The sequence below is a fragment of the Corythoichthys intestinalis genome, chromosome 3 (genome assembly GCF_030265065.1).
Source record: "Corythoichthys intestinalis isolate RoL2023-P3 chromosome 3, ASM3026506v1, whole genome shotgun sequence".
NCBI lineage: Eukaryota > Metazoa > Chordata > Actinopteri > Syngnathiformes > Syngnathidae > Corythoichthys > Corythoichthys intestinalis.
The window spans coordinates 57,976,066-58,001,922 of NC_080397.1; the positions used below are offsets into that span (position 1 = coordinate 57,976,066).

The 25,857-nt window shown below is 39.1% G+C and overlaps 1 protein-coding gene across 5 annotated transcripts in view; it reads left to right on the plus strand.

Moving 5' to 3' along the window:
- Positions 1–25,857, plus strand: part of sgsm1a (small G protein signaling modulator 1a) — a 124,903-nt gene that overhangs the window by 67,958 nt on the left and 31,088 nt on the right. For all 5 annotated transcript variants that reach the window (XM_057832721.1, XM_057832724.1, XM_057832723.1 and 2 more), the window contains 9 exons: positions 8,968–9,113; positions 9,319–9,456; positions 12,437–12,561; positions 12,832–12,899; positions 12,988–13,151; positions 15,965–16,100; positions 21,653–21,782; positions 22,152–22,216; positions 24,571–24,716. In XM_057832721.1, the coding sequence (XP_057688704.1) occupies positions 8,968–9,113; positions 9,319–9,456; positions 12,437–12,561; positions 12,832–12,899; positions 12,988–13,151; positions 15,965–16,100; positions 21,653–21,782; positions 22,152–22,216; positions 24,571–24,716 (1,118 nt within the window). The remainder of the gene's footprint in view (positions 1–8,967; positions 9,114–9,318; positions 9,457–12,436; positions 12,562–12,831; positions 12,900–12,987; positions 13,152–15,964; positions 16,101–21,652; positions 21,783–22,151; positions 22,217–24,570; positions 24,717–25,857) is intronic.

Genomic DNA, 25,857 nt, shown 5'->3' on the forward strand with positions numbered 1-25,857 from the left:
CGGTGAAAATTTCAAAGTAAAAGCACGTTCGTCAAATAAATAACGATTTCTGGAGTTAATCCCACATACTTCAGAATTAATATTATAATATGTAGAGTAAATACTACAGAATACAGATTCTACACTAAGAATAGCTTTCAAATGACACTCTTTATGACAAATATGATTGGCAATGAATAATTATCATAATTATTATACTACTATTATATATAGTAGTATACTATAATATTAATAATAATGTTAGAATTTTTTTAAAGAATTGTTTTGAATAATGTTGGAAAGGCAAAGTCAGTGTTCTGAATCTGTTTACTTTCCATTCTTTTGCACTAGTAAATGCTCACAGCATTTAACCTTATTGTTTATTTGTGAATCATTTAAGTGTTCCAAAATGGTTTTGTGAATTAATAAGCGTCAACAAAAATTTCATTGCTAAATTAGTAAAAAAAAAAAAAAAAAAAAATTAGATTAGTCAACTAATCGTAAAACTAGTCGGCTGACTAATCAGGAGAACATTTGTCGTTTAGGACAGCCCTAGTGTACCGGAACATATTTTCTCCACACCCTTCTCACCTTTTTAACCCCTGACCCATGAAGAAGGCCCCTGGAAATGTTCGCCTTAGGCTCCAAAATTGCTAAGTCCGCCACTGTATACAACCCCTAGCAAAAAGTATGGAATCACCAGTCTCTGATGAGCACTCACTCAGACATTTTGCTATGTAGAACAAACTCAGTTAAAAAGCTTGAAAAAATAATGAATGCGTTCAAAAGTGCAACTCTTTAGCATTCATAAACACAAAAAGAAATGAATAAAAAGCATTGTGGTGGTCAGTAAATGTTAATTTTATAGAGCAAGTACAGGGAAATAAATATAGAATCACTCCCCTCTGAAGAAAAAATATGGAATCACTCCATTTTGATTAGAAAATACAGACACACGCAGTCAATTTCCTTTCCTTAATCTGGCCCCTGCCTCAGATTAGAGCTGCTCATTAGTCAGCAGTTAAAACAGTGCAGTTATCACACCTTAAAGGGCTGCTGGTCCAAGTGGATTCACAAGAATCATGACTCCAACACGAGAGATGTCTCTTGAAACCAAGGAGAGGATTATCAAACGTCTTGAAGAAGGTAATGCGACACGTATGGTTGCCATAGATGTGGGCTGTTCACAGTCAGCTGTATCACAAATCTGGACCAAGTACAAACAGCATGGCAAGGTTGTTAAAGTTAAGTGTACTGGTAGACCGAGGAAGACATCCAAACGTCATGACAAACAACTAAAGGCCATATGTCTTGAAAACAGAAGATTTACAACAAGACAAATGAAAAAGAAATGGGAGGAAGCTGGAGTCAATGACTTGACAGGACTCTGCAAAATCGCCTAAGGGAAATGGGATTTTTATACAGGAAAGCTAAAAGGAAACCATCATTGACACTGAAACAGAAAAGAACAAGACCACAATGGGCTAAGGAAAGGCAATCATGGACGGTGAATGTCAGGATGAAGGTTATTTTCGGTGATGAGTCAAAAATCTGCATTGGAGAAGTTGATGATGCTGGAACTTTTGTTTGGTGCCGTTCCAGTGAGATTTACAAAGATGACTGCTTGAAGAAAACATCAAAATTCCATCAGTCCTTGATGGTATGGGGCTGCATGTCAGGCAAAGGCACTGGGGAGATGGGTGTGGGTAAATCTTCAATAAATGCACAAGTTTACATTGAAATTTTAGACAGCTTTCTTATCCCTTTAACTGAAAATATGTTTGGGGATAATGAAATAATCTAAGATGACAATGCATCATGCCACAGAGCTAAAACTGTGAAAGCATTCCTTGCAGAAAGACTCATCTAGTCAGTATCATGGCCTGCAAATAGACCCTACTCACATGACGTCACAACCACGCCTCCGCGCCATATTGTCCGTCCACTCGTCGTGTTTACGCATTACCGCTACGTAAATTCCTCCTATTATGGTGTGTTTTTCTGCTCGTTAACATTAATAATCAAAATGGTGAAGGCGTGTGTGGCGGTTGGTTGCAGTAACAGAGAAGATAGACGGAGAGACTTGAAGTTTTACCGTATTCCGAGAGACACGGAGAGGAGAGCGAGATGGACTGCCGCAATTCGATGAGAAAACTGGGCACCAAACGATCACCACAAACTATGTAGTAGTCATTTTATACCTGGTAAGATGCATTTTATATATATTTAGAGGGTTTTGGGCTGACAACCACAATTAAGATCATTGCGAGGCTAATCGCGACAACATACAGTTTCAAATTCAAAATGTTTATTTCTTCCGCCATCATTATTTTTTGAATAATATTTAGCTGGTACCAAGTGAAACAAGCTGGCCTCGTCTCCGGATCATCAGTTAAACAATTGTGTCCAAACTTTTTGCAAAGGGGGCTAGATTTGGTGTGGTAAAAATGTGGGGGGCTACCTTGGCTGATTTACGTAGAACAATATATTTAAACACATTTTAGCAAGCCCTTCTGTGTGTCACATTGCTTTATTATAATTTTTTTAATTCATAATTTCAACAATCCCGCTTTTGTGGCATTCTCTTTCGACACTCGGGCTCTTGCGAAATACTGCTGCTGTGAAATTAAACTAGCTTCAAGTTGCTACAATTTCTCGCTGCGTATCTTCCCTGTATTGTTGTACATGTCAGCGTGTCTTGTTTGGTAATATTGCGTTACATCGAACTCTTTGAAAACAGCGACTGTCTCTTTGCAAATGAGGCAGACATAGTTGTTGCGTATTTTATTGAAGAAATAGTCCAATATCCACCTATCCTTGAAGCGTCGGCCATCGCAGTCAACTTTTTTTTTGTTTTTTATTGTCGCCATTTTAGAAAATTGGAAGTAAAGGGTTACACGGGGTAATGTTGCTTAGAGTGCTGCTCTTAAAGTTTTTCAAAGTTTCGTGAGAATAGGCTGAGTTTCTGTGGACAAGATAGTTGTAGATATCAGGGTAGCAGATGTCAGGCAGAGACGGCGAAGACAACGGGTCGAAAAATATCGATTTAGGCATCAAATATGGATCTGGCGAATGGATAGAATGAAGCTTTTCCACATAACGCCTTTTATGCAACGTATCCAATGAGTTTACAGCGTCTGAAAGCACCGGGGCTTCCATGAATTGCACTATAAATTGCACGACAAATTGAAACCATTGAGAATACGGATAAACATTGACGGACAATATGGCGGCCGGATACAGCGACACGTCATTCTGTGACGTTGGTGAGTAGGGTCTATAGCCCAGATCTCAACCCTATTGAAAACCTGTGGTGGAAATTTTAAAAAATGCCTGTGTGACTTGGGGTCCTTTTAGTTGTTTAATTTTCCCTATGCATTTTTTATATACTCCAATTCGCCCTGCATTGAGAGGGAGCAACCCCGCTGCTGGCTGAGTGGCGATTTGCTATGACATGCTACATTTAAAAAAAAAAAAAAAAATTTTTTTTTATTCAAACTTATATGTATATAAACTGCTTCACAACAAACAAAAAATAATACATACAGAAGCACGGTTATATTATCATTTCAGAGTAAAAGACTAATAAAAAAAAAACTACATACAGTTTAAAATATAAAAATAATGCTATGCTACATGACGTGCAGCGTCACAGCACCACACATTAATGCATTCCTTGAAGGATTTCAACAGGATCCTCCACAGTTTGGGCGTCAAGGCTGTCATGGTGTCAATCATGTCTTCATGATTGAAGTCATTTGGGTAAACCCCTTGACAACTTCAATCGGAATAGGAAATTAGGTTGATCATCTGGCCCGAATTAAAGGAGAAAACTTCTAGTTTGATTTTTGGGTTTGAAATTTACATTTTTTAAAAGGCTAGCACACTAGCACACACATATTGCCACTCCCAACATATGAAAAACCCTTCCTACACAACGATGCAGTCCATTTTGACTGTAATGTAAGAAATACGATCGTGTTTAAAAAATAACTGGTCCCTGGCTCACATTCTCTCTTTTTGTGGTTCTTTTTTTATACATACAGAAGTTTCCCCTTTTTAATGGACGCCTAATAGTGAATATCAGATAATGATAACCCAAGAAAACGAAAAGAATTGTGCAACGCTACCTGGCTCTGTGTGAAAAGTAATTGCCCCCTAAACCTAACAACAGGTTGTGGCATCCACAGCAGCAGAAACTAAGAGCCAGCGTTTCCGTAACTGGCAATTATTCTTTCACAGCTCTATGGAGATATTTTGGCCCATTCTGCCTCGCAGAATGGTTGCGACTTAACAACACGGGGAGGGTTTTCCTACATGAAAAGATTTTTAGGGTCATGTCATCTCATTTGGAGTCTGGATTCATTATTGGAATTGTAGCACGCCACTCCAAAACCTTTATACAGCTCTGTATTTAATTATCAATTTAAAAATAGGGCTCAACCAAATAATCTGAGTGGCAACTTTCACGACTGATATTTTTACTTTTGCCGATTAAACAACGATATATTCTTGCTTTCTCGCAAAAACGGTAAATGTACAGAGCCCCTAAAGGGATATCATCAGAAATAAGCAATCTGGTACGCACCAGATAGTTTCTGGTGTGCACTAGAAACAATAAACATTAGCATCATGTAGCATTTAAGCTAGCGGACTTTGGCTTTGCAAGTTAGCCAATTGTTGCAAATAGCTAAAACAATTGGCTAACTTGCATACCAAAGGCCTGCTAGTTTAAATCCTATATAATGCTAATGTTTAAAACAATTGGCTAACTTGCATAGCAAATGCCTGCAAGCTTAAATGCTATATAATAGGGTGACCAAACGTCTTCTTTTGCCCGGACAAGTCCTACTTTCACGTAGTATCCTCGTCGTTCGGGCGGGTTTTATAAATTCATAAAAATGTCCGGTTTTTATGATTTTTCACGGGACCAATTTGAAGAGAATCCCTCCGGCCGCTGGGTGGCAGCAGTTCACATGGCTCCTGCTAGAAAGGAGGGAAGGAGTAGTTCTTCTTGTTTTTGTTTGCAGTTTACCCCTATCATGAGGCATTACCGCCATCTACTGGGTTGAGGATTTGGCCACAACGTTAAGTTGTTAAGTTTTTTTACGATAAATACGTATATTATGGCAACTGTTGACTTCTGTCAGAGCTTTGACTGTAAACTCCCGTTTGGCGTCGCATCGTTACGCTGTCGATGATTGTAAACTTTTATAGCAAAGTTTGATTTTTGCCTCAGCTAACTATCAGTAAGCTAAACCACGCTAGGCATTATGGGAAACGTAGTTTTGAACTGCAACTTTTGGAAACATGCTGGTTGAAGAGTTTGTCAGTTTTTTCGGTTATTGTTTGTGTGCAATCTAGAACATTGAATGAGAATATCAATTGATCCCTGAAGGCCGGTTGATGGGCGCGCGGGTGGCCCGGGGGACCACCCTGGGTCCCAGGGGGGGGACGGTGGCTCCTTTGCTGGGCGGCGGGAGGAGGGATGGGCTGCGCATGGACCCCCCACCCCCCCGACCGCCCTCCCTCCCCGGGCTGGCTGGATGGGGGCCGTGGCCCTGGGTTGGCGCCCGCGCGGTTTCTCCGCCCGTCTGCGTGGCTGTCGCGCGCCCGGTGGGGCTTGCGTGCTGCTGGATGTGGTAGGGCATGCTCGGGTTGGGGGTTCCGGTGCCGGGATTGGCGATGTGGCGGCGTAGGGTTGGTCGCCAACGGGCTTACACTCATAAGAGATTCACACGATTACTGGGTTCTAGATCACAGAACTGATTTGTGTACACTCTACCCCTTTCAATCACTTAGCTTATAGTCTTATAGACACCCCCACCCCCATTCTCCTCTTTCACTGGCCAATTGGCCCCCACATGGTGTAAACCGGAAATACATCTCGCTGACGATAGCACCAGCATATTAGTAACTAGTTTCAGATAGCATATATGTTCAATGTATTTCTTGTTGTTGTTTATGTGTTTTTCTTTCTTGTCTTGTATTTCTTTTCTTCTGTCCCCCCATTATCCCTTCCTGTTCGCTGCTTTGTCATAATAAAAAGGTATTTTGAAGGATCACAATGGGAGTATGTCAGACTCTCCATGTGAAACATTAAAACTGTTCAGAATCCGGGCACTTAGACTTCCATTCTCTGTGTCAAACAGCTGAACAGGACAGGTTTTAAAAAAAAAAAGAAAAAAGAAAAAGGAATATCAATTGAATGGGAATAACAATTTTTCAAGGACAATTGTCGCTATAATAATTCATAAAAATGTTTAGATGTTAAAAAAATATATAGTATAATGTAATAATATATATATAATAATATATATAAAAATGTTATATATATATATATATATATTTATATTTTTTTTTCTTCTTTTTTTTTTTCAAAAAATGCATTTTTCCATCCAGAGTGAGGGGGCACACTTGTGTCCTCTTTTTTGGAAATCAAAATATGGTCACACTACTATATAATACTAATGTTATAACAATTGGCTAACTTGCATAGCAAAAAGCTGCTTGCTTATATGCTATATAATGCTAATGTTTACAACAATTGGCTAACTTGCACTGCAAAAGTCCCCTATCTTAAATGCAATATAATGCTAATGTTACAACATTTGGCTAACTTGCATAGCAAAACTCCACTAGCTTAAATACTATGTAATGCTAATGTTTAAAACAATTGGCTAATTTGCATACCAAAAAGCTGCTTGCTTATATGCTATATAATGCTAATGTTTACAACAATTGGGTAACTTGCACTGCAAAAGTCCCCTATCTTAAATGCAATATAATTCTAATGTTACAACAATTGGCTAACTTGCATAGCAAAAGTCCACTAGCTTAAATACTGTGTAATGCTAATGTTTAAAACAATTGGCTAACTTGCATAACAAAGGCCTGCAAGCTTAAATGGTATATAATGCTAATGTTACAACAATTGGCTAACCTGGCTAGCAAAAGGCCGCTAACTTATATGATATATAATGCTAATGTGTACAACAATCGGCTAACTTGCACTGCAAAAGTCCACTAGCTTAAATGCTATGTAATGCTAATGTTTAAAACAATTGGCTAATTTGCATACCAAAAAGCTGCTTGCTTATATGCTATATAATGCTAATGTTTACAACAATTGGGTAACTTGCACTGCAAAAGTCCCCTATCTTAAATGCAATATAATTCTAATGTTACAACAATTGGCTAACTTGCATAGCAAAAGTCCACTAGCTTAAATACTGTGTAATGCTAATGTTTAAAACAATTGGCTAACTTGCATAACAAAGGCCTGCAAGCTTAAATGGTATAGAATGCTAATGTTACAACAATTGGCTAACCTGGCTAGCAAAAGGCCGCTAACTTATATGATATATAATGCTAATGTGTACAACAATCGGTTAACTTGCACTGCAAAAGTCCGCTAGCTTAAATGCTATGTAATGCTAATGTTTAAAACAATTGGCTAACTTGCATAGCAAATGCCTGCTAGCTTACATGCCATATAATGCTAATATTACAACAATTGGCTGACTTGCATAGCAAAAGTCCACTAGCTTAAATGCTATCTAATGCTAATGTTTAAAACAATTGGCTAACTTGCATAGCAAAGGCCTGCTAGCTTAAATGCTATATGATGCTAATGTTACAACAATTAGCTAACTTGTATAGCAAAGGCATGCTAGCTTAAATGCTATATAATGCTAATGTTACAACAATTGGCTAACTTGCATAGCAAAGGCCCGCTAGCATAAATGCTATATGATGCTAATGTTACAACAATTGGCTAACTTGCATCACAAAGGCCAGCTAACTTATATGCTATACAATGCTAATGTTAAAAGAATTGGCTAATTTGCATAGCAAATGTCCACTAGCTTAAATGCTATATAACGCTAATGTTACAGCAATTGGCTAACTTGCATAGCAAAGGACTGCTAGCTTAAATGTTGTATAATGCTAATGTTACAACAATTGGCTAACTTGCATAGTACAAGTCCGCTAGCTTATATGCTATACAATACTAATGTTTACAACAATTGGCTAATTTGCATAGCAAACGTCCGCTAGATTAAATGCTAGGTAATCCTTGTGTTTACATTAATTGGCTAACTTGCATAGCAAAAGTTGGCTATTTTGTATGCTATACAATGCTAATGTTTACAACAATTGGCTAATTTGCATAACAAACGTCCGCTAGATTAAATGCTATGTAATGCTAATGTTACAACAATTGGCTAACTTGCATTGCAAAAGTCTGCTAGCTAGGGTTGCCACCTTTCAGAAATGGAAATACGGGACGCCCCCCCTCGCACCCAACGCTGTACAGCCGGGAAGAAAAAGGGACATCCCCAAAACTCTTAAAATGCATAGAAATGTACCTATTCATATGTATTCCGTATTGGTTCAATACAGAACGCATATTTTAATTCCCAAAAACGGATCGTTCCTTATTTCAAGGGACAGGTGGCAAGCCTACGCGGCGCTGGCTTAAATGCAATATAATGCTAATGTTTACAACAATGGGCTAACTTGCATAGCAAGAGTCCGCTAGCTTAAACGCTATATAATGCTAATGTTTACAACAATTGGCTAACTTGCATAGCAAAAGTCCGCTACCTTAAACGCTATATAATGCAAATGTTTACCAGATAGCTTCTCGTACGCACTACAAACAATCTGGTGTGCCCCAGATGCAATTTACTGTTGGAGTCACGCAAGATGATGTCCTTGCAACATTTTTACATTAGACAAGTACTTCTCAAATGGTGGGACGCAGAGCGATGCCGGGATGGGCTTAAAACGCATCTTAAATTTAGTGCGAACAGGTATAAAAATAGTTGGGCAAAATACCCCAGAGAAATTTATCTGTCCCAGTATAGACGTAGCCTTAGACAAAGGTCTGATTCCCATTCAATTGGATATCCATCTTTCCTGAGACATTGACGTGTTTTCTCAGTTATCACTTGATGTAACTGTGCACCTCCCCTGTGACAGTGGGTCCTTGTGCTTTGGAGTATACGAAAATGAAAACAGCCGACCACTTTTGGACCGATCCCTCAGCTGACGAGTTGGTTCAAAGGCATCGCATACACAGTGGTCACTGCAGGCAGGACTCGCCCACCAAGAGGCCTGCATTGTGTGTAAGTATACAAATGGTTACACCTTCGTGTCACTTTTTGACAAATTACTTTCATTATTTTGTGGCTCGGGGTCAGTCAGTGGTTGTCAAGGCACAACATTGCATTGAATCTTTACGCATGGCACTGGAAAATAAAGTGTTCTGTCTGCATAGTGAGTGCATGTTAGGTGACATGATACATCTCTTCTGAACTAATCATATTTCAGATCCAGAAGCGTCACTCCAGTAGCAGCATGGACGAGCGCCCGTCTCCCTCGCCATCAGCGCGCGACTACGTTGAGTCACTGCATCAAAACAACAGGGCAACTCTGCTGTTTGGGAAAAACAATGTGCTCGTTCAGCCGGTTAGTGTTCAGCGGAAAAACTTTAATCTTTACACCAATCAAGCTAAAGATAACAAAAAGATTCAGGCATGAATTCGCCATTTTGAAGTCAAAAAGGGTGACCTACATGAATTGTGCAGATCCGAAGAGAACATTTTTAAGGGGGAGGGGTCGTATTTCCATCTAACACTAACGACATGCTAAGCCTGTCGCGATATGCAATGAGTCCATTTGTCGCAAGGTAAATAAAAATGAGGGTGATAATTTTCACGCCTGCGTTTTATCACTGCGGGCGTGCGTGCATACATTTGTGCGTGTAGATGACATATGAGACTCCAGTTGATTTCACAGTTGTTTATTGGTAATCAACACATCGTAGAATTACAGTTCAGACATACAAAATAAGGAAACACATATATTAAATACTGTTAATGTTAGCATTGCTAATTTGAGTCTATGGGGGAAAAAGACAACCTACTTTAGCCTGCTATTAAACATTGGCAGTCTTCTCCAAAACGCAAACTTGCAGTTAATAGATGACACTTCAAACATGAAAAATCGCTGGATAACAGCATTTGCAAAAAAAAAAAAAAAATCTATACAGTAGAGCAAATAAGTATTTAGTCAACCACTAATTCTCCCACTTGAAAATATTAGAGAGGCCTGTAATTGTCAACATGGGTAAACCTCAACCATGAGAGAAAGAATGTGGGGAAAAAAAAGAAAATCACATTGATTTTTAAATAATTTGCAAATCATGGTGGAAAATAAATATTTGGTCCAAACGTTTTCTGTAACTCTTCACAAGCTTTTCACACACTGTTGCTGGTATTTTGGCCCATTCCTCCATGCAGATCTCCTCGAGAGCAGTGGTGTTTTGGGGCTGTCGTTGGGCAACACGGACTTTCAACTCCCTCCACAGATTTTCTATGGGGTTGAGATCTGGAGACTGGCTAGGCCACTCCAGGACTTTGAAATGCTTCTTACAAAGCCACTCCTTTGCTGCCCTGGCTGTGTGTTTGGGATCATTGTCATGCTGAAAGACCCAGCCACGTCTCATCTTCAATGCCCTTGCTGATGGAAGGAGATTTTCACTCAAAATCTCTCGATACATGGCCCCATTCATTTCTTCCTTTACACAGATCAGTCGTCCTGGTCCATTTGCAGAAAAACAGCCCCAAAGCATGATGTTTCCACCCCCATGCTTCATAGTGGGTATGGTGTTCTTCGGATGCAATTCAGTACTCTTTCTCTTCCAAACACGAGAACCTGTGTTTCTACCAAAAAGTTCTATTTTGGTTTCATCTGACCATAACACATTCTCCCAGTCCTCTTCTGGATCATCCACATGCTCCCTAGTGAACCGCAGCTGGGCCTGGACGTGTACTTTCTTCAGCAGGGGAACACGTCTAGCAGTGCAGGATTTGAGTCCCTGGCAGCGCATTGTGTTACTGATAGTAGCCTTGAATACTGTGGTCCCAGCTCTCTGTAGGTCATTCACTAGGCCCCCTTGTGTGGTTCTGGAATTTTTGCTCACCGTTCTTGTTATCATTTTGATGCCACGGGGTGAGATCTTGCGTAGAGCCCCAGATCGAGGGAGATTATCAGCGGTCTTGTATGTCTTCCATTTTCTAATAATTGCCCCCACAGTTGATTTCTTTAAACCAAGCGTTTTACCTATTGCAGATTCAGTCTTTCCAGCCTGGTGCAGGTCTACAATTTTGTCTCTGGTGTCCTTCAACAGCTCTTTGGTCTTGGCCATAGTGGAGTTTGGAGTGTGACTCACTGAGCTTGTGCACAGGTGTCTTTTATAACGATAATGAGTTAAAACAGGTGCCATTAATACAGGAAACGAGTGGAGCCTCGTTGGACCTCGTTAGACCTCATTAGAAGAAGTTAGACCTCTTTGACAGCCAGAAATCTTGCTTGGGACTCAAATCCTGCACTGCCAGACGTGTCCCCGTGCTGAAGAAAGTACACGTCCAGGCCCGTCTGCGTTTCGCTAGAGAGCATTTGGATGATCCAGAAGAGGACTGGGAGAATGTGTTATGGTCAGATGAAACCAAAATAGAACTTTTTGGTAGAAACACAGGTTCTCTTGTTTGGAGGAGAAAGAATACTGAATTGCATCCGGAGAACACCATACCCACTGTGAAGCATGGGGGTGGAAACATCATGCTTTGGGGCTGTTTTTCTGCAAAGGGACCAGGACGACTGATCTGTGTAAAGGAAAGAATGAATGGGGCAATGTATCGAGAGATTTTGAGTGAAAATCTCCTTCCATCAGCAAGGGCATTAAAGATGAGACGTGGCTGGGTCTTTCAGCATGACAATGATCCCAAACACACAGCCAGGGCAACAAAGGAGTGGCTTTGTAAGAAGCATTTCAAGGTCCTGGAGTGGCCTAGCCAGTCTCCAGATCTCAACTCCATAGAAAATCTGTGGAGGGAGTTGAAAGTCCGTGTTGCCCAACAACAGCCCCAAAACATCACTGTTCTAGAGGAGATCTGCATGGAGGAATAGGCCAAAATGCCAGCAACAGAGTGTGAAAAGCTTGTGAAGAGTTACAGAAAACATTTGGCCTCCGGTATTGCCAACAAAGGGTACATAACAAAGTATTGAGATGAACTTTTGGTATTGACCAAATACTTATTTTCCACCATGATTTGCAAATAAATTCTTCAAACAATTTGATTTTCTGGGGTTTTTTCCACATTCATGGTTGAGGTTTACCCGTGTTGACAATTACAGGCCTCTCTAATATTTTCAAGTGGGAGAATTTGCACAATTAGTGGTTGACTAAATACTTATTTGCCCCACGGTATGACGCATTTTAACCCTGGAGAATCCTAGTCTTTTTGGGTTTGCCAGGGTTAAGAAAAATCAAACGTCGTCCTTGAGTGCAAAGGTTTGCTTGTCCCTGCTATTCTCAATATGCTTCAAAGGACTAATTTGCCATCTAATTCATTTTGCATCGGCTCAAACCATCTGTCAATGGCAGAGAGACGACATGGAAGCTATTCCAGGTTACCTCTCCCTACACCAGACGGCTGACCTCATGACACTGAAGTGGACACCCAATCAACTCATGAATGGCTCCGTTGGCGACTTGGACTACGAACGAAGGTGGTGATATGTCGGCGTGTGTTTTAAAACTGCAAGATTACTCTGCTATTAGCGTAACACTTCAGCACTCGGGGTGTTTCTAAATAATATGTGCTCGTATGTCTCTGAGACTATGCAGCGTAAACACAGCTCATCTAATTAGGCCTATTTTCAACAGACAGGCAGACTGCAGGTGCTTTATTGACTGAGACGCTGTCAGACCAACTGGCAAACCATGTAATATTCTTGTCTGTTTATGCGTGTGTGTGATAAACTGCGGTTATTTTGCAGTGTTTATTGGGACTATGCTATGACAATCCCTCTTGAAGAGATCGTGTACTTGCATTGCCATCAACAAGGTAGGACCAAGCAATCTTGGAATTTTTCCGCTCAATTGCCTATTTTTTTTTTTTTGACATGGTGATGGTGTAAACATTTCTCCTGCAGTTGACAGTGGAGGCACAGTAGTGCTAGTCAGTCAGGATGGCATCCAACGGCCCCCTCTTCGCTTCCCCAAAGGAGGCCACCTGCTCCAGTTCCTGTCCTGTCTGGAAAACGGTTTGCTTCCACATGGCCAGCTGGATCCTCCTCTCTGGTCCCAGAGGGGAAAGGTCAGAACCTGAGGTCATCTGTCCTGATGCACTCCAGTGGATTTGTTAGATGTTGTTACAGAGGGGAAAAAAAACACCCTAGTCCTAAATCATTTTTAACGGATCAAAAAACCAATATTAGATTTAAAGTAAACCACGGATAAAAAGACATGTACTGTAGTTCTTAAAAGATAAATGTTAATACGAGTTATAATAATTTAATATGAAAACCCCGTCAATGGTTTCGTTTTGATAAAAATTTAAAATAAAAAAATAAACTGGTTGCTCGCCATCGTTGTTGACGTCGCAGAGCCGTGACGTCACATGGCCACGCTGCCGTACTTTACAGTTTCACTCTAACTATGTAAGGTAGTGATTTGAATACAGCACAAAGTGTCAATGGCGAGTTTTACATTGCTAAGACATCAAGCCAATGAGTGCGTTTTGTCCCTCGACCTCGGGCGTAGTTTCCTTTTTTTTTAGACTGGGTCTACAGTCCCTGACAATAGTCTTGTCGCTTATTCATTTTGTAGAAACAATTACTAATAACCTGATTTTTAATTATTCAATTGGTTTCAGAAATGACTTATATGAAAGCTAATACCCTCCCAAATGATGTTGAATGTACAAAAATATATTTGTTTCACCGAAAAAAGATTTATCATTTAATGAAGACATAAAGGTCATATTTTGGCAAGACAAAAGTTTTGTCGCCGACAGAAAGTAGTGTGAAAATTGAACAAAAAATGCACTTCTAATACAAAAATATGTTACATAAAATAAGCGAATTAAGTAGTGGTGCTGTGAGATTAGGGCTGTCAAACGATTAAAATTTTTAATCAAGTTAATTACAGCTTAAAAATTAATTGTAATTACTCGCAATTCAAACCATCTATAAAATATGCCATATTTTTCTGTAAATTATTGTTGGAATGGAAAGATAAGACACAAGATGGATATATACATTCACCATTCTTAAAAGATAAATGTTAATACAAGTTATAGAAATCTTATATTTAAACCCCCCTTAATGTTTTCGTTTTAATAAAATTTGTAAAATTTTCAATCAAAAAATAAACTAGTAGCTCGCCATTGTTGATGCTCATGGGTGCTGATGCCTATAAAATCAGTCGCACCCAAGCGCCAGCAGAGGGCGGCAAAACTCCATAAAACACAATTAACGAGTGGGGATTTCACTGTACTGTCATTTAAATCTGTCTGAGCGGGGCATGTGCGTTTGTTGTGTCAAATATTTTAACGTGATTAATTTAAAAAATTAATTACCGCCCGTTAACGCGATAATTTTGACAGCCCTATGTGAGATCCAAATTTAATATTTTATATGACCTCCATGGGCTTCGGCAAGGATTCATACAATTTATTGATGAAGTCATCACGAACACCAAAGAAAGCAGTCTTGCATACCTGCCAGAGTTCATCAACATCCTTGGGTTTCGTCTTCCATGCTTCCTCTTTCATCCTACCCCAGACATGCTCAGTGATGTTCATGTCTGGTGTATTTTGCGCATCTATTTTGATTGTGAATGCCAGTTCTCTTTGCATTGTTGTGTTAACTGTGTGAGAATAGGGCCTCATTAATACAGATTGAAGCACTTTTCTTCTTGTGAACATTGCTTTTTGAGAGATATGATTATTAGTGTTCTTATATTTTTCACTATATGATACTTATGTGTGTTGTGAAATAGTTGCCGAAGCTTATGCCAATAAACGGCGCGGTCTGAGCGCCTTTGTCGACTCTTTCTCTCTGCCTTACATCCCACTGTGGATTAAAGCAACTACAGTGTTAGTCAAGGGAAAAAACACACTCATTGGCTTGATCCCAATTAATATAAAACTCGCCATTGACACCTTGTGGCGTATATAAATCTCTACCTTACATATTTATAGAGTGACACGTTGAATTATGGCAGCATGGCCATGTGACGTCACGGCCCTGCGACGTCAACAACAATAGCGACTAGAGTTAAAATAATTTTACAAATTGTATAAAAATTAAAACATCAAGAGGGGTTTCAATATCAGATTATTATAACTTGTACTAACATTTATCTTTTAAGAACTACAAGCCTTTCTAATCGTAGATCCCTTTAACAGCACAGTTTGGGCCTCCTGGGGTTTATGTTCGAACTACATGTACCAGACCACATGATAAGGTTGTCTTTGTTTTATTGTGTGCAGTGCAAGCAAACGGAACAATAGAAACCACCCACGCTTGTTCGAGGACTATTAATACTCAGAGGCATGTAGACGCTCGTTATCTTGGATCCATAAGGATGACTGATTTTTTTCTGCTGCCTTTTTGTAAAACAGAGGTTACGTTTTCGTCCGCGTGGGTTTTTTCCTGTTTCCGTTTTTGAGCGAAGGTTTGGCGTCACTCAACATACATAAGCCAACTGTTTTAACGGGAACCACGGACAGAAAGACTTGTAGTTCTTAAAAGATAAATGTTAGTATGAGTTATAATAATTTGATATTCAAACCCCTCTTAAAGTTTTCGTTTTTATAACATTTTTGGACTCTAAGGCGCACCTGACTTTAAGCCACCACTAGCCAAATTTGACACGAAGACAGAATTTGTTCATAGATAAGCCGCACTGGACTATAAGCTGCAGCTGTCCTCACTGTATTATGGGATATTTAGACCAAAAGATGTTAACCTGTAACACTTTATTTAACAGCGGAATCCTAAGACTTTCGTAAGACCAAATGAACCGCCCACTTACCGATATGCATTTTCTACCCTTGAGTCAAAAGGTTTATCCTCTCAAAATACTCTTGTCTATTCAGAATTTAAACATTATCTTTTGTTTCAGGGTAAAGTGTTTCCAAAGCTGAAGAAGAGGCTCCCTCAAGGATCTGGATCTGCAGACTCGGTCTCAGATAAGGAGGAGGAAGAAGCCACAGACTACGTCTTCCGCATCCTCTTTCCGAACAGCCAGTCAGAGTTCGGTGAGGCATTTGACATTTACAAAGCATACATCTTTCTTTGTATTGTGCTCACGTTTTGTTTCATGAAGGGCACTTGGACTGTAGGTTCGGCAACACAATGTTACTCACTATCAGTTGATACACGGGATACACGTTGTCCTGAATTTTTAGTATTTGTCCCTCTCCTTTGAGATATTTCAGTTTTGATGGTCTTTGACTCCCACTATCCAATATCCTCCTGCTGTGCCCTGTGCCTCTGGCCAAGCTCATTGATCAGTCCCAATAATAGAAAGTCAGTGAGACTATCCTATGGCCTTATCACGCCTTCATTCATGCGTTACGACAACGTAACATTCAATTAACTGAAGGATTGGCAAGTGATGGATTGATTATAGGCATTATGCTGAGAAAGAGCAGTGGCAATCAAGCAAACAAAAGCCTATTTTTATGTACAACACCTAGCAAAAAGTATCAAATCGCCAGTCTCGGACGAGCACTCAGACATTTTATCATGTAGAACAAACTCAAATAAAAAGCTTGGGGAAAAAAATAATTAGTTTAAAAGTGCAACTCTTTAGCATTCAGAAACACTAAAAGAAATATAATTAGTTTAAAAGTGCAACTCTTTAGCATTCAGAAACACTAAAAGAAATGAATAAAAAAACATTGTTGTGGTCAATGTTACTTTTATCAAGCAAGTACAGGGAAATGAATATAGAATCACTCCATTCTGAGGAAAAATATACAGTATGGAATCATGACAAACAAACAAACAAAGAAATAACAATCAAAACATCTCGAGTATTTAGTAGCACTGCCTCTGGCTTTTATGACAGCTTGCAGTCTGAGGCATGGAGTTGATGAGTATTCTTCATCAATTTGGTGCCAACTCTCTTTGATTGCAGTTGCCAGATCATCCTTGCAGGTCGGAGCCTTGCTGTGGACCGTTTTTTTTTTTAGTTTCCACCACAGGTTTTTAATAGGGTTGAGATCTGGGATATTTGCAGCCCATGACATTGACTGGATGAGTCTTTCTCCAAGGAATGCTTTAACAGTTTTAGCTCTGTGGCATGATGCATTGTCATCTTGGAAAATGACAAACATATTTTCAATTGAAGGGATAAGAAAGCGGTCTAAAATTTCAATGTAAACTTGTGCATTTATTGAAGCTTTAACCACAGCCATCTCCCCAGTGCCTTTGCCTGGCATGCAGCCCCATATCATTAAGGACTGAGGGAATTTTGATGTTTTCTTCAGGCAGTCATCTTTGTAAATCTCACTGGAACGGCACCAAACAAAAGTTCCAGCATCATCACCTTGTCCAATGTAGATTCTTGACTCATCACTGAAAATAACCATCATCCAGACTTTCTAAGTCTTTCTCCGAGGAATGCTTTAACAGTTTTAGCTCTGTGGCATGATGCATTGTCATCTTGGAAAATGATTTCATTATCCCCAAACATATTTTCAATTGAAGGGATAAGAAAGCTGTCTAATATTTCAATGTAAACATGTGCATTTTTTGAAGATTTAACCTGCACAGCCATCTCCCCAGTGCCTTTGCCTGACATGCAGCCCCATATCATCAAGGACTGAGGGAATTTTGATGTTTTCTTTAAGTAGTCATCTATGTCAATCTCACTGGAACGGCACCAAACAAAAGTTCCAGCATCATCACCTTGTCCAATGCAGATTCTTGACTCATCACCGAAAATAACCTTCATCCAGTCCTTTACAGTCCACGATTGCCTCTCTTTAGCCCATTGCAGCCTTGTTCTTTTCTGTTTAAGTGTCAATGATGGTTTCCTTTTAGCTTTCCTTTATGAAAATCCCATTTCCTTTAGGTGATTTTGCACAGTTCTGTCACTTACCTTGACTCCAGCTTCCTCCCATTTCTTCATTTGTTTAGTTGTACATCTTCTGTTTTCAAAACATGGCCTTTAGTTATTTGTCATGACGTTTGGATTAGAGCTGAAACGAGTACTCGAGCAACTCGAGTAACTCGAGTTTAAAAACTGATCCAAGTAATTGTATTCACCTCGAGTAATCGTTTATTTTGACAGCTCTAAGCATCACGTTTTGCTCGGACAACTTTTAATGCGGGACAACGCGCTGTCACATGCGGAAAGGAAGAAGGGAAAAAAAAAAAAAACTTACTGCAGCCGACAGCCGCCACAAATGACGCCGACGTTGCTAAATACTAGCCCGCACGATGCTATGTTGGTAACAGGTACCGTCTGATGCGTCTCATAGAGATCACATGTCTGTTGAAGTAGATGCGAAATGACAGACTCGGCCGCGTCTGGGCAGCGTTAGTAAACAGCCGCCATCTTAAAGCAGTAGAGCGCTAAGCGCTAATAAAGAGCGCTAAGCGCTAATAAATAAGATTAACGTTACTGTCGCTACTAGCTCACATAACGTTAGCCCTGCGGAGGGCTAGGTTTCAATTAATTATGACCACTGTCGATGCGTGGCTAACGTGTCTTACATACAGGCTTTAACATAACATAGCATTGTGGAGTGATGAAAGGTGTAAAATAAAAACGTAATCATGCTAACTATCAATTTTAGCTCAGTAGTCATTGCTGGATAAAACACCAAGTAGCACTGGTCCCTAATGTGCTCCAATACAGCCTGTATCATACATTTATTTTGAACACTGCAAAAACTCAAAATCCTATCAGGACTTACAGTTTAGACTAACTTAAAACTTAACTAAAACTTAAAAATGGCTTGACACAAAGAGAAATTCAATTGAAACACGTGAGAAAAAAATCCTAACTTTTAAGTGATGTGTGTTATCAAGCGTAACGGCATTTTTAGGTAATATATATGTATATATATATTTTTTAATAAGATCTAAAAGTTTTTTGAGTGAAAGCAGTGAATTAGTCTTTTTTTTTTTTTTTTAAATTCTAGTTACATCTGAGATGCAATTGTTGGCTGTTTTCAACAATACACATCGAAAATAAAGACATTGATTGACTGAAAATGGTTCAAGATTAGATGAAATGTCTTGTTTTCTCACGTACATTTATAATTGCTCTTCACCTAAAAATATATTTGTTTTATCCGGTTACTCAATTAATCGATAGAATTTTCAGTCGATTACTCGATTACTAAAATATTCGATAGCTGCAGCCCTAGTTTGGATGTCTTCCTCGGTCTACCAGTACGCTTAACTTTAACAACCTTGCCATGCTGTTTGTACTTGGTCCAGATTTTTTATACAGCTGACTGTGAACAGCCCTTATCTTTGGCAACCATACGTGGAGCATTACCTTCTTCAAGAAGTTTGATAATCCTCTCCTTGGGAGACATCTCTCTTGTTGGAGCCATGATTCTTGTGAATCCACTTGGTCCAGCAGCCCTCCAAGGTGTGATAACTGCACTGTTTTTAACTGCTGACTAACAAGCAGATCTAATCTGAGGCAGGAGCCCAATTAAGGAAAGGAAATTGACTGGGTGTGTCTGTATTTTCTACTCAATATGGAGTGATTCCATATATTTTTCTTCAGAATGGAGTGATTCTATATTTATTTCCCTGCACTTGCTCTATAAAAGTAACATTTACTGACCACCACAATGTTTTTTATTCATTTCTTTTAGTCTTTCTGAATACCAAGAAGTTGCACTTATGAACAAATTCATTAATTTTTCAAGCTTTTTATCTGAGTTTGTTATACATAATAAAATGTCTGAGTGCTCGTCTGAGACTGGTGATTCCATACTTTTTACTAAGGGTTGTATGTTTAAAAAAAGGAGCCTGGAATGGGCACAGCCTTACTAACCGGCCAGTGAGTGAGCGTGTGTGTGGGATGCACAGCGCGTCACATAAGTAACACGACCAAACACTGCTAAATGCGTTCTAACTACACATTAGAGCTGCAGCTATCGATTATTTTAGTAGTCGATTAATCGATGAACTAGTTAGTTCGAATAATCGAGTAATCCATTAAGGAACATGACAAATTAAAATACCTGAGCTGAGCCTCAAACGGTATAAAATAAATCAATTCAATTCAATTTTATTTGTATAGCCCTGGATCACAACAATGTCATCTCAAAGGGCTTTGCAGAGGCAATATGATACACAATCAGAAACGGCAAACGAAGCAACAAAGATGAATAAATAAATTCAAGTCCTGGGTATTCCCCATCCTTAGACCCTCCATGTCGGCAAGGAAAAACTCCAAAAACTCCAGAGTCTTCGGGAGAAAACGAGAAACCTTGGGGATTACCACAGTCAGGAGAGATCCACTCCCAGGACGGACAGACAGGAAGCCCCAGGACCGCTAATGGGAATTAGCAGGCGAAGTTACAGTCTGTAAAAAATGCGGTGGAGTAAAGGAACAAGAAGAGGTCCATCTAGCCAGATGAGACGGGGGTAGCAACGAGGACGTCCATCCAGCTTGGGGTCCGGACAGTCAGGAGGCTGCAGCTGAAAAATAGCCCCTCCCCAGAGGGGAGAGGGGAAAGGGGACACCGGGTGACTAGTGATGAAGAGATTAGACAACTAGATATTAACATTGGAAAATAGAAATAAAGTAAGATAAGTGGTAGGTAGAGTGAGAAAAAGGAGATAAAACTCAGTGGCTGTACTTCCCCCAGCTTTATAGCTTCTAGTGCAGCTTAGACTAAACTTTGGCTCTACTCCGACTTCAACTAGCCTGACCATTTTTTTTTTTTTATGCCTTCTATGGACAGTAACAACTGTTCTATGCTAATAGCAAAATTAACTATGCTGTATATATCATTTAAAAAAAATTCAAAGTGGAATATTTCATATGGCCTAATTAGAGCTTTGAATAAGTCAATGAGTCGTCACATTAATTTTTGAAGGTCCCTATTTTTTGATAATGGCAATTTTATATAAAAAGTTACACTTGAGGTATTTTGACCATATTATGTCCACGCCTTTGCGGTGTTATAACTTTGTCATTTCTGATTTATTTATTTTTTTTACTTCCAATGACTCAAAATGTTCAGGTGGACCTCAGCTACGCGTACATATATATATATATATATATATATATATATATATATATATTTTTTTTTTTTTTTTTTTTTTTGATGCACTCTATGGACAGTAACAGCTGTTCTATGCTAATAGCAAAATTAATATTGTTGACTTTAACTTAAGAGGCATGGTCTTTTGTTTTTAGTTGTGATTTCTTATCACGTTTAAATGGGTGTACTTGATCTATTAATATATACTGTATTCTCACTGTGTTATTGTAAATTGGTTTTAAAAAAATTGGGGGGGGGGGGGCAATAATATCGCATATCGCAATAATTTATGAGATAAATTATCGCACACTAAAATTTGTTATCGCGACAGGCCTACATAGCAAGTAACGTGAAATCGATACACACGCGAGCAGGATCTGGCCCCCTGTCCATAAATTCGACACCTGTGACTCAGACATTTAAAGATCTATGTGCTTTGAACAGCATAATTCAATCTAAGATAAAATTATTTACTCATCAAGCTACTAACGCTCATGCACAGGAAGCAATTATGCGTTGACGGTGACAGTAATGATGTGTGTGATCGTTTGTGTCTTGTGCAGTGACTCCACCAGATTTGATGGACCAGAGCCCTGCAATGTGGCATCCCCCTCTCAGGAAGTCTTCCTGCTCATCCTGCTCCCAGGGCAGCCTCTCCGATGGGTCCACGCCCAAAGGGTGCAACCAAGAGAGGTTAGAAAATGAGAGATAATCACGACAAGCCTTCAGATAAGCCTTTGCTTTGCTTAAACCAATTAAGGATTTCTGAGGTTTTATCACTAGCTGCCCACATTTAAATATGCAGAGACAAAAGCAGGATGTTGCAATGGGAAGAAAAATGCATGACATTTTCCTCACTGACGTGAGAATAAGCTAAGCAGATAAAAATGGTAATTGAAACTAAGTCAGAGCATTAGGTTGGTGTTTCCTATATGACAGCTTGAGCTTTATTATCCTCTGCTCATGGTATTGATCTGCAACAACTGCATCTATAAAAAATGTCATTCTGTTCTATGTGAATAGATAACCGGAGTTGTAACATTGTGTTCTGATTCTTTTTAGGACTCCCCTGAAGCTGCTTTGTGACAATATGAAATATCAGATCATCTCCAGGGCATTTTACGGCTGTATGTGAACTTTTCGTTTTCACACTAGTCACCTTTTCGGAGTAATTGAGCGTCTCAAAAATTGTATTATGATGTTGACGGTTTCTCTATATCGTTGCACTGTTGTAAGGAAACAATGAAAGAATATAACAAGGGAACAAATGGGAAAAGGTCATGTGGGCTAATCAGTCCTGATTGTTCTATGCTTTGGGCTCAATAGTGTAAACAATGCATTGTTCATGTATTGGTGTCTAGTAGATAAGTCGGCGCTAGTGGTTTTATGAGCTAGACTGTTAATTGACCATAATTGATGTTCGTGGCCTTAGAGAATAAGGAATGAGCCTATTTTTTAATTTGTTTTTTTACATTCAATTGTGTTGCTTCCCGATTGACATAAACATATGACCGTGTCATTTCCTGATGACAATGAATATTTTTATTCGGGACATACGTTTGAAGTGATATTTTACGTCAATATTTGGAGAGACAGCGAGAACCAAAAGTGGTATTTGCCGTGTGGCTTTTTTTTTTTCCATGTGGCAAAATTATTTTTGCCATTTGTCATTTTGTTGCCATGTGGCATTTTTTTGCCATGTGGTAAAATGGATTTTGCCATGTGACATTTTTTGCCATGTGGCATTTTTTTGCCATGTGGCAAAATGGATTTTGCCATTTTGCCACGTGGCAGTTTTTTGCCATGTGGCAAAATGGACTTTGACATGTGACATTTTATTTGCCATGTGGCAAAATGGATTTTGCCATTTTGTGGCAAAATGGATTTTGCCATTTTGCCACGTGGCATTTTTTTGCCATGTGGCATTTTTTTGCCATGTGGTAAAATGGATTTTGCCATGTGGCATTTTTTTGCCATGTGGCAAAATGGATTTTGACATGTAACATTTTATTTGCCATTTGGCAAAATTGGTTTTGCCTTGTAGCATTTTTTTTTGCCGTGTGGCAAAATGGATTTTGACATGTCATTTTTTTTGTATATGGCAAACTGCATTTTGGTTTGTGGCATTTTGGGGGGGTATATGGCAGTTTTGTAGGCCATGCACGTCCATGCCATTGACGGCTATGCACGTCCAAATTTTCCATTCATTTTAAATGGCAGAAAACCAAGCGTGGCTGTGATTTTTGACCATATACGTTACATTAGAGCATTTTGGTACATGGCAAATAAAAATGCCACACGGCAAAATCCATTTTGCCACATGGAAAAAAATTTTTTCCACATGACAAAAAAAATGCCACATGGCAAAATTCATTTTGCCGCATGGCAAATACCACTTTTGGTTCTCGGCCCTGCTGAATATTTGACTTTACACTAGGGCTGTCGAACGATTAAAATTTTTAATCGAGTTAATTACAGCTTGAAAATTAATTAATCGTAATTAATCGCAATTCAAACCATCTATAAAATATGACATATTTTTCTGTAAATTATTGTTGGAATGGAAAGACAAAACACAAGACAGATATATACATTCAACATACGGTACATAAGTACTGTATTTGTTTATTATAACAATAAATCAACAAGATGGCATTAACATTATTAACATTCTGTTAAAGCGAGCCATGGATAGAAAAACTTCTTTAAAAAGTTCTTAAAAGATAGTACAAGTTATAGAAATTTATATTAAAACTCCTCAATGTTTTCGTATCATTAAAATTTGTAAAAATTTCAATCAAAAAATAAACTAGAAGCTCGCCATTGTTAATGTGAATAATTACACCATGCTCACTCCCCAAACCCATAAAATCATTTGGACCCAAGCGCCAGCAGAGGGCGCCAAACAACAAAAAACAAGTAACAAGCGGACATTACACTGTCATTTTAATCTGTTTGAGAGGAGCATGTGCGTTAATTGCGTCAAATATTTTAACGTGATTATTTTAAAAAATTAATTACCACCCGTGAACACGATCATTTTGACAGCCTTACTTTATACGTATGTGCCGAATATAAATATTCATTTATAGTGGCAGCTACATTCACCTCTTTGGTATTGCTAATTTTCAAATACCACGCAAGAAGCAAAATAACTTCCTAGTTCATCAGTACTTACCCTTAACAGTAGATTCGTCCAATCAGCGATGAGTATACTTTTTGACTGATAACTTTTCTGGTTTTTTAATGTAATTGTTTTTTGATTTGCTGTTTTGTGTTTTGATTTGACATTGTGCTTTTGATTTGCCGTTTTGTTTTGCACTTGAGGGCCACCGTAATCTAAAATTGTGAATATTTTCTAATATAGAGTATCTGAATATCACTGAGTACCCTATCAATGCTTCGTTACACAGTATCCGCCAGTTTAATTTACACTATCCTTTCTAGCAGAGTTGAATATTGTCCTTTTTTTGTCGGCTAGGGCTGGCATACTGCCGTCACCTGTCGACTGTGCGCACTCACCTTTCGGCTCTTGTCAATCACACCATTGTGTCGCCCGACGCGCCGTGCGACGCATACAAAGGACTTACGGCAGATGTGTGGCAGATGTTTCTCCAGGATCATACCGTAAGAATTCCCATCAATTTCTATCTAGCGCTTCTTCCTATATGCACACACGCAGTCACGCACACGCAAACGTTCAAAACTGTACTGCCTCTCACGCTCTCTCACTTGCCACTCGGCAGTCTCCTCCGTGCTCATTCTCTGCTAATTACGTTGCTCACATCATTAGCCTCGCAGCAGTGTGCATGAAGCGTAGCTAATGTCTCTGTCAGTGAAAATGTCCACATCGGGAGCGTACGTCAGCTCAGGGAATCTTCTTTGTGTGTTTCTGGTCCATGAAATTAACGTACATTATCAGAGATAATCACTAATCTGTCCCATTGTACAAAAAAAAAAACCTTGAAAAAAACCCTAAATAATGGTGAAGAAAACTCAAACCCTTTGATTGCCAAATAGGTGTAAATAATTCTGAATCTCCTGGCCAGCCATTTTAAAAAATAATAATACACGTAGTACCCGGGTTATGACGTACCCGACTTATGTGATATTGACTTTACGACGAGAGAGAGGGAGAGGGAAAAGCCTGCTAGCCGGCACGGACATCTGTTGCTTGTGAAGCATCCACAGAGGCAACACCTGTATACTACCCCTAGCAAAAAGTATGGAATCACCAGTCTCGGAAGAGCACTCACTCAGACATTTTATTATGTAGAACAAACTCAGATAAAAAGCTTGAAAAAAAATTTTTTTTTTAATGAATTACCGTAATTTCCCGAATATAACGCGCACTTTTTTCCCCCAAAATCAACTTGTAAAATCATGGTGCACATTATAAACGGGTACATGGATGGAGACAGAAATATATATATACATATGTGTATATATATATATACAGTGCCTTGCAAAAGTATTCGGCCCCCTTGAACCTTGCAACCTTTCGCCACATTTCAGGCTTCAAACATAAAGATATAAAATTTTAATTTTTTGTCAAGAATCAACAACAAGTGGGACACAATCGTGAAGTGGAACAAAATTTATTGGATAATTTAAACTTTTCTAACAAATAAAAAACTGAAAAGTGGGGCGTGCAATATTATTCGCTCCCCTTGCGTTAATACTTTGTAGCGCCACCTTTTGCTCCAATTACAGCTGCAAGTCGCTTGGGGTATGTTTCTATCAGTTTTGCACATCGAGAGCAGGGGTC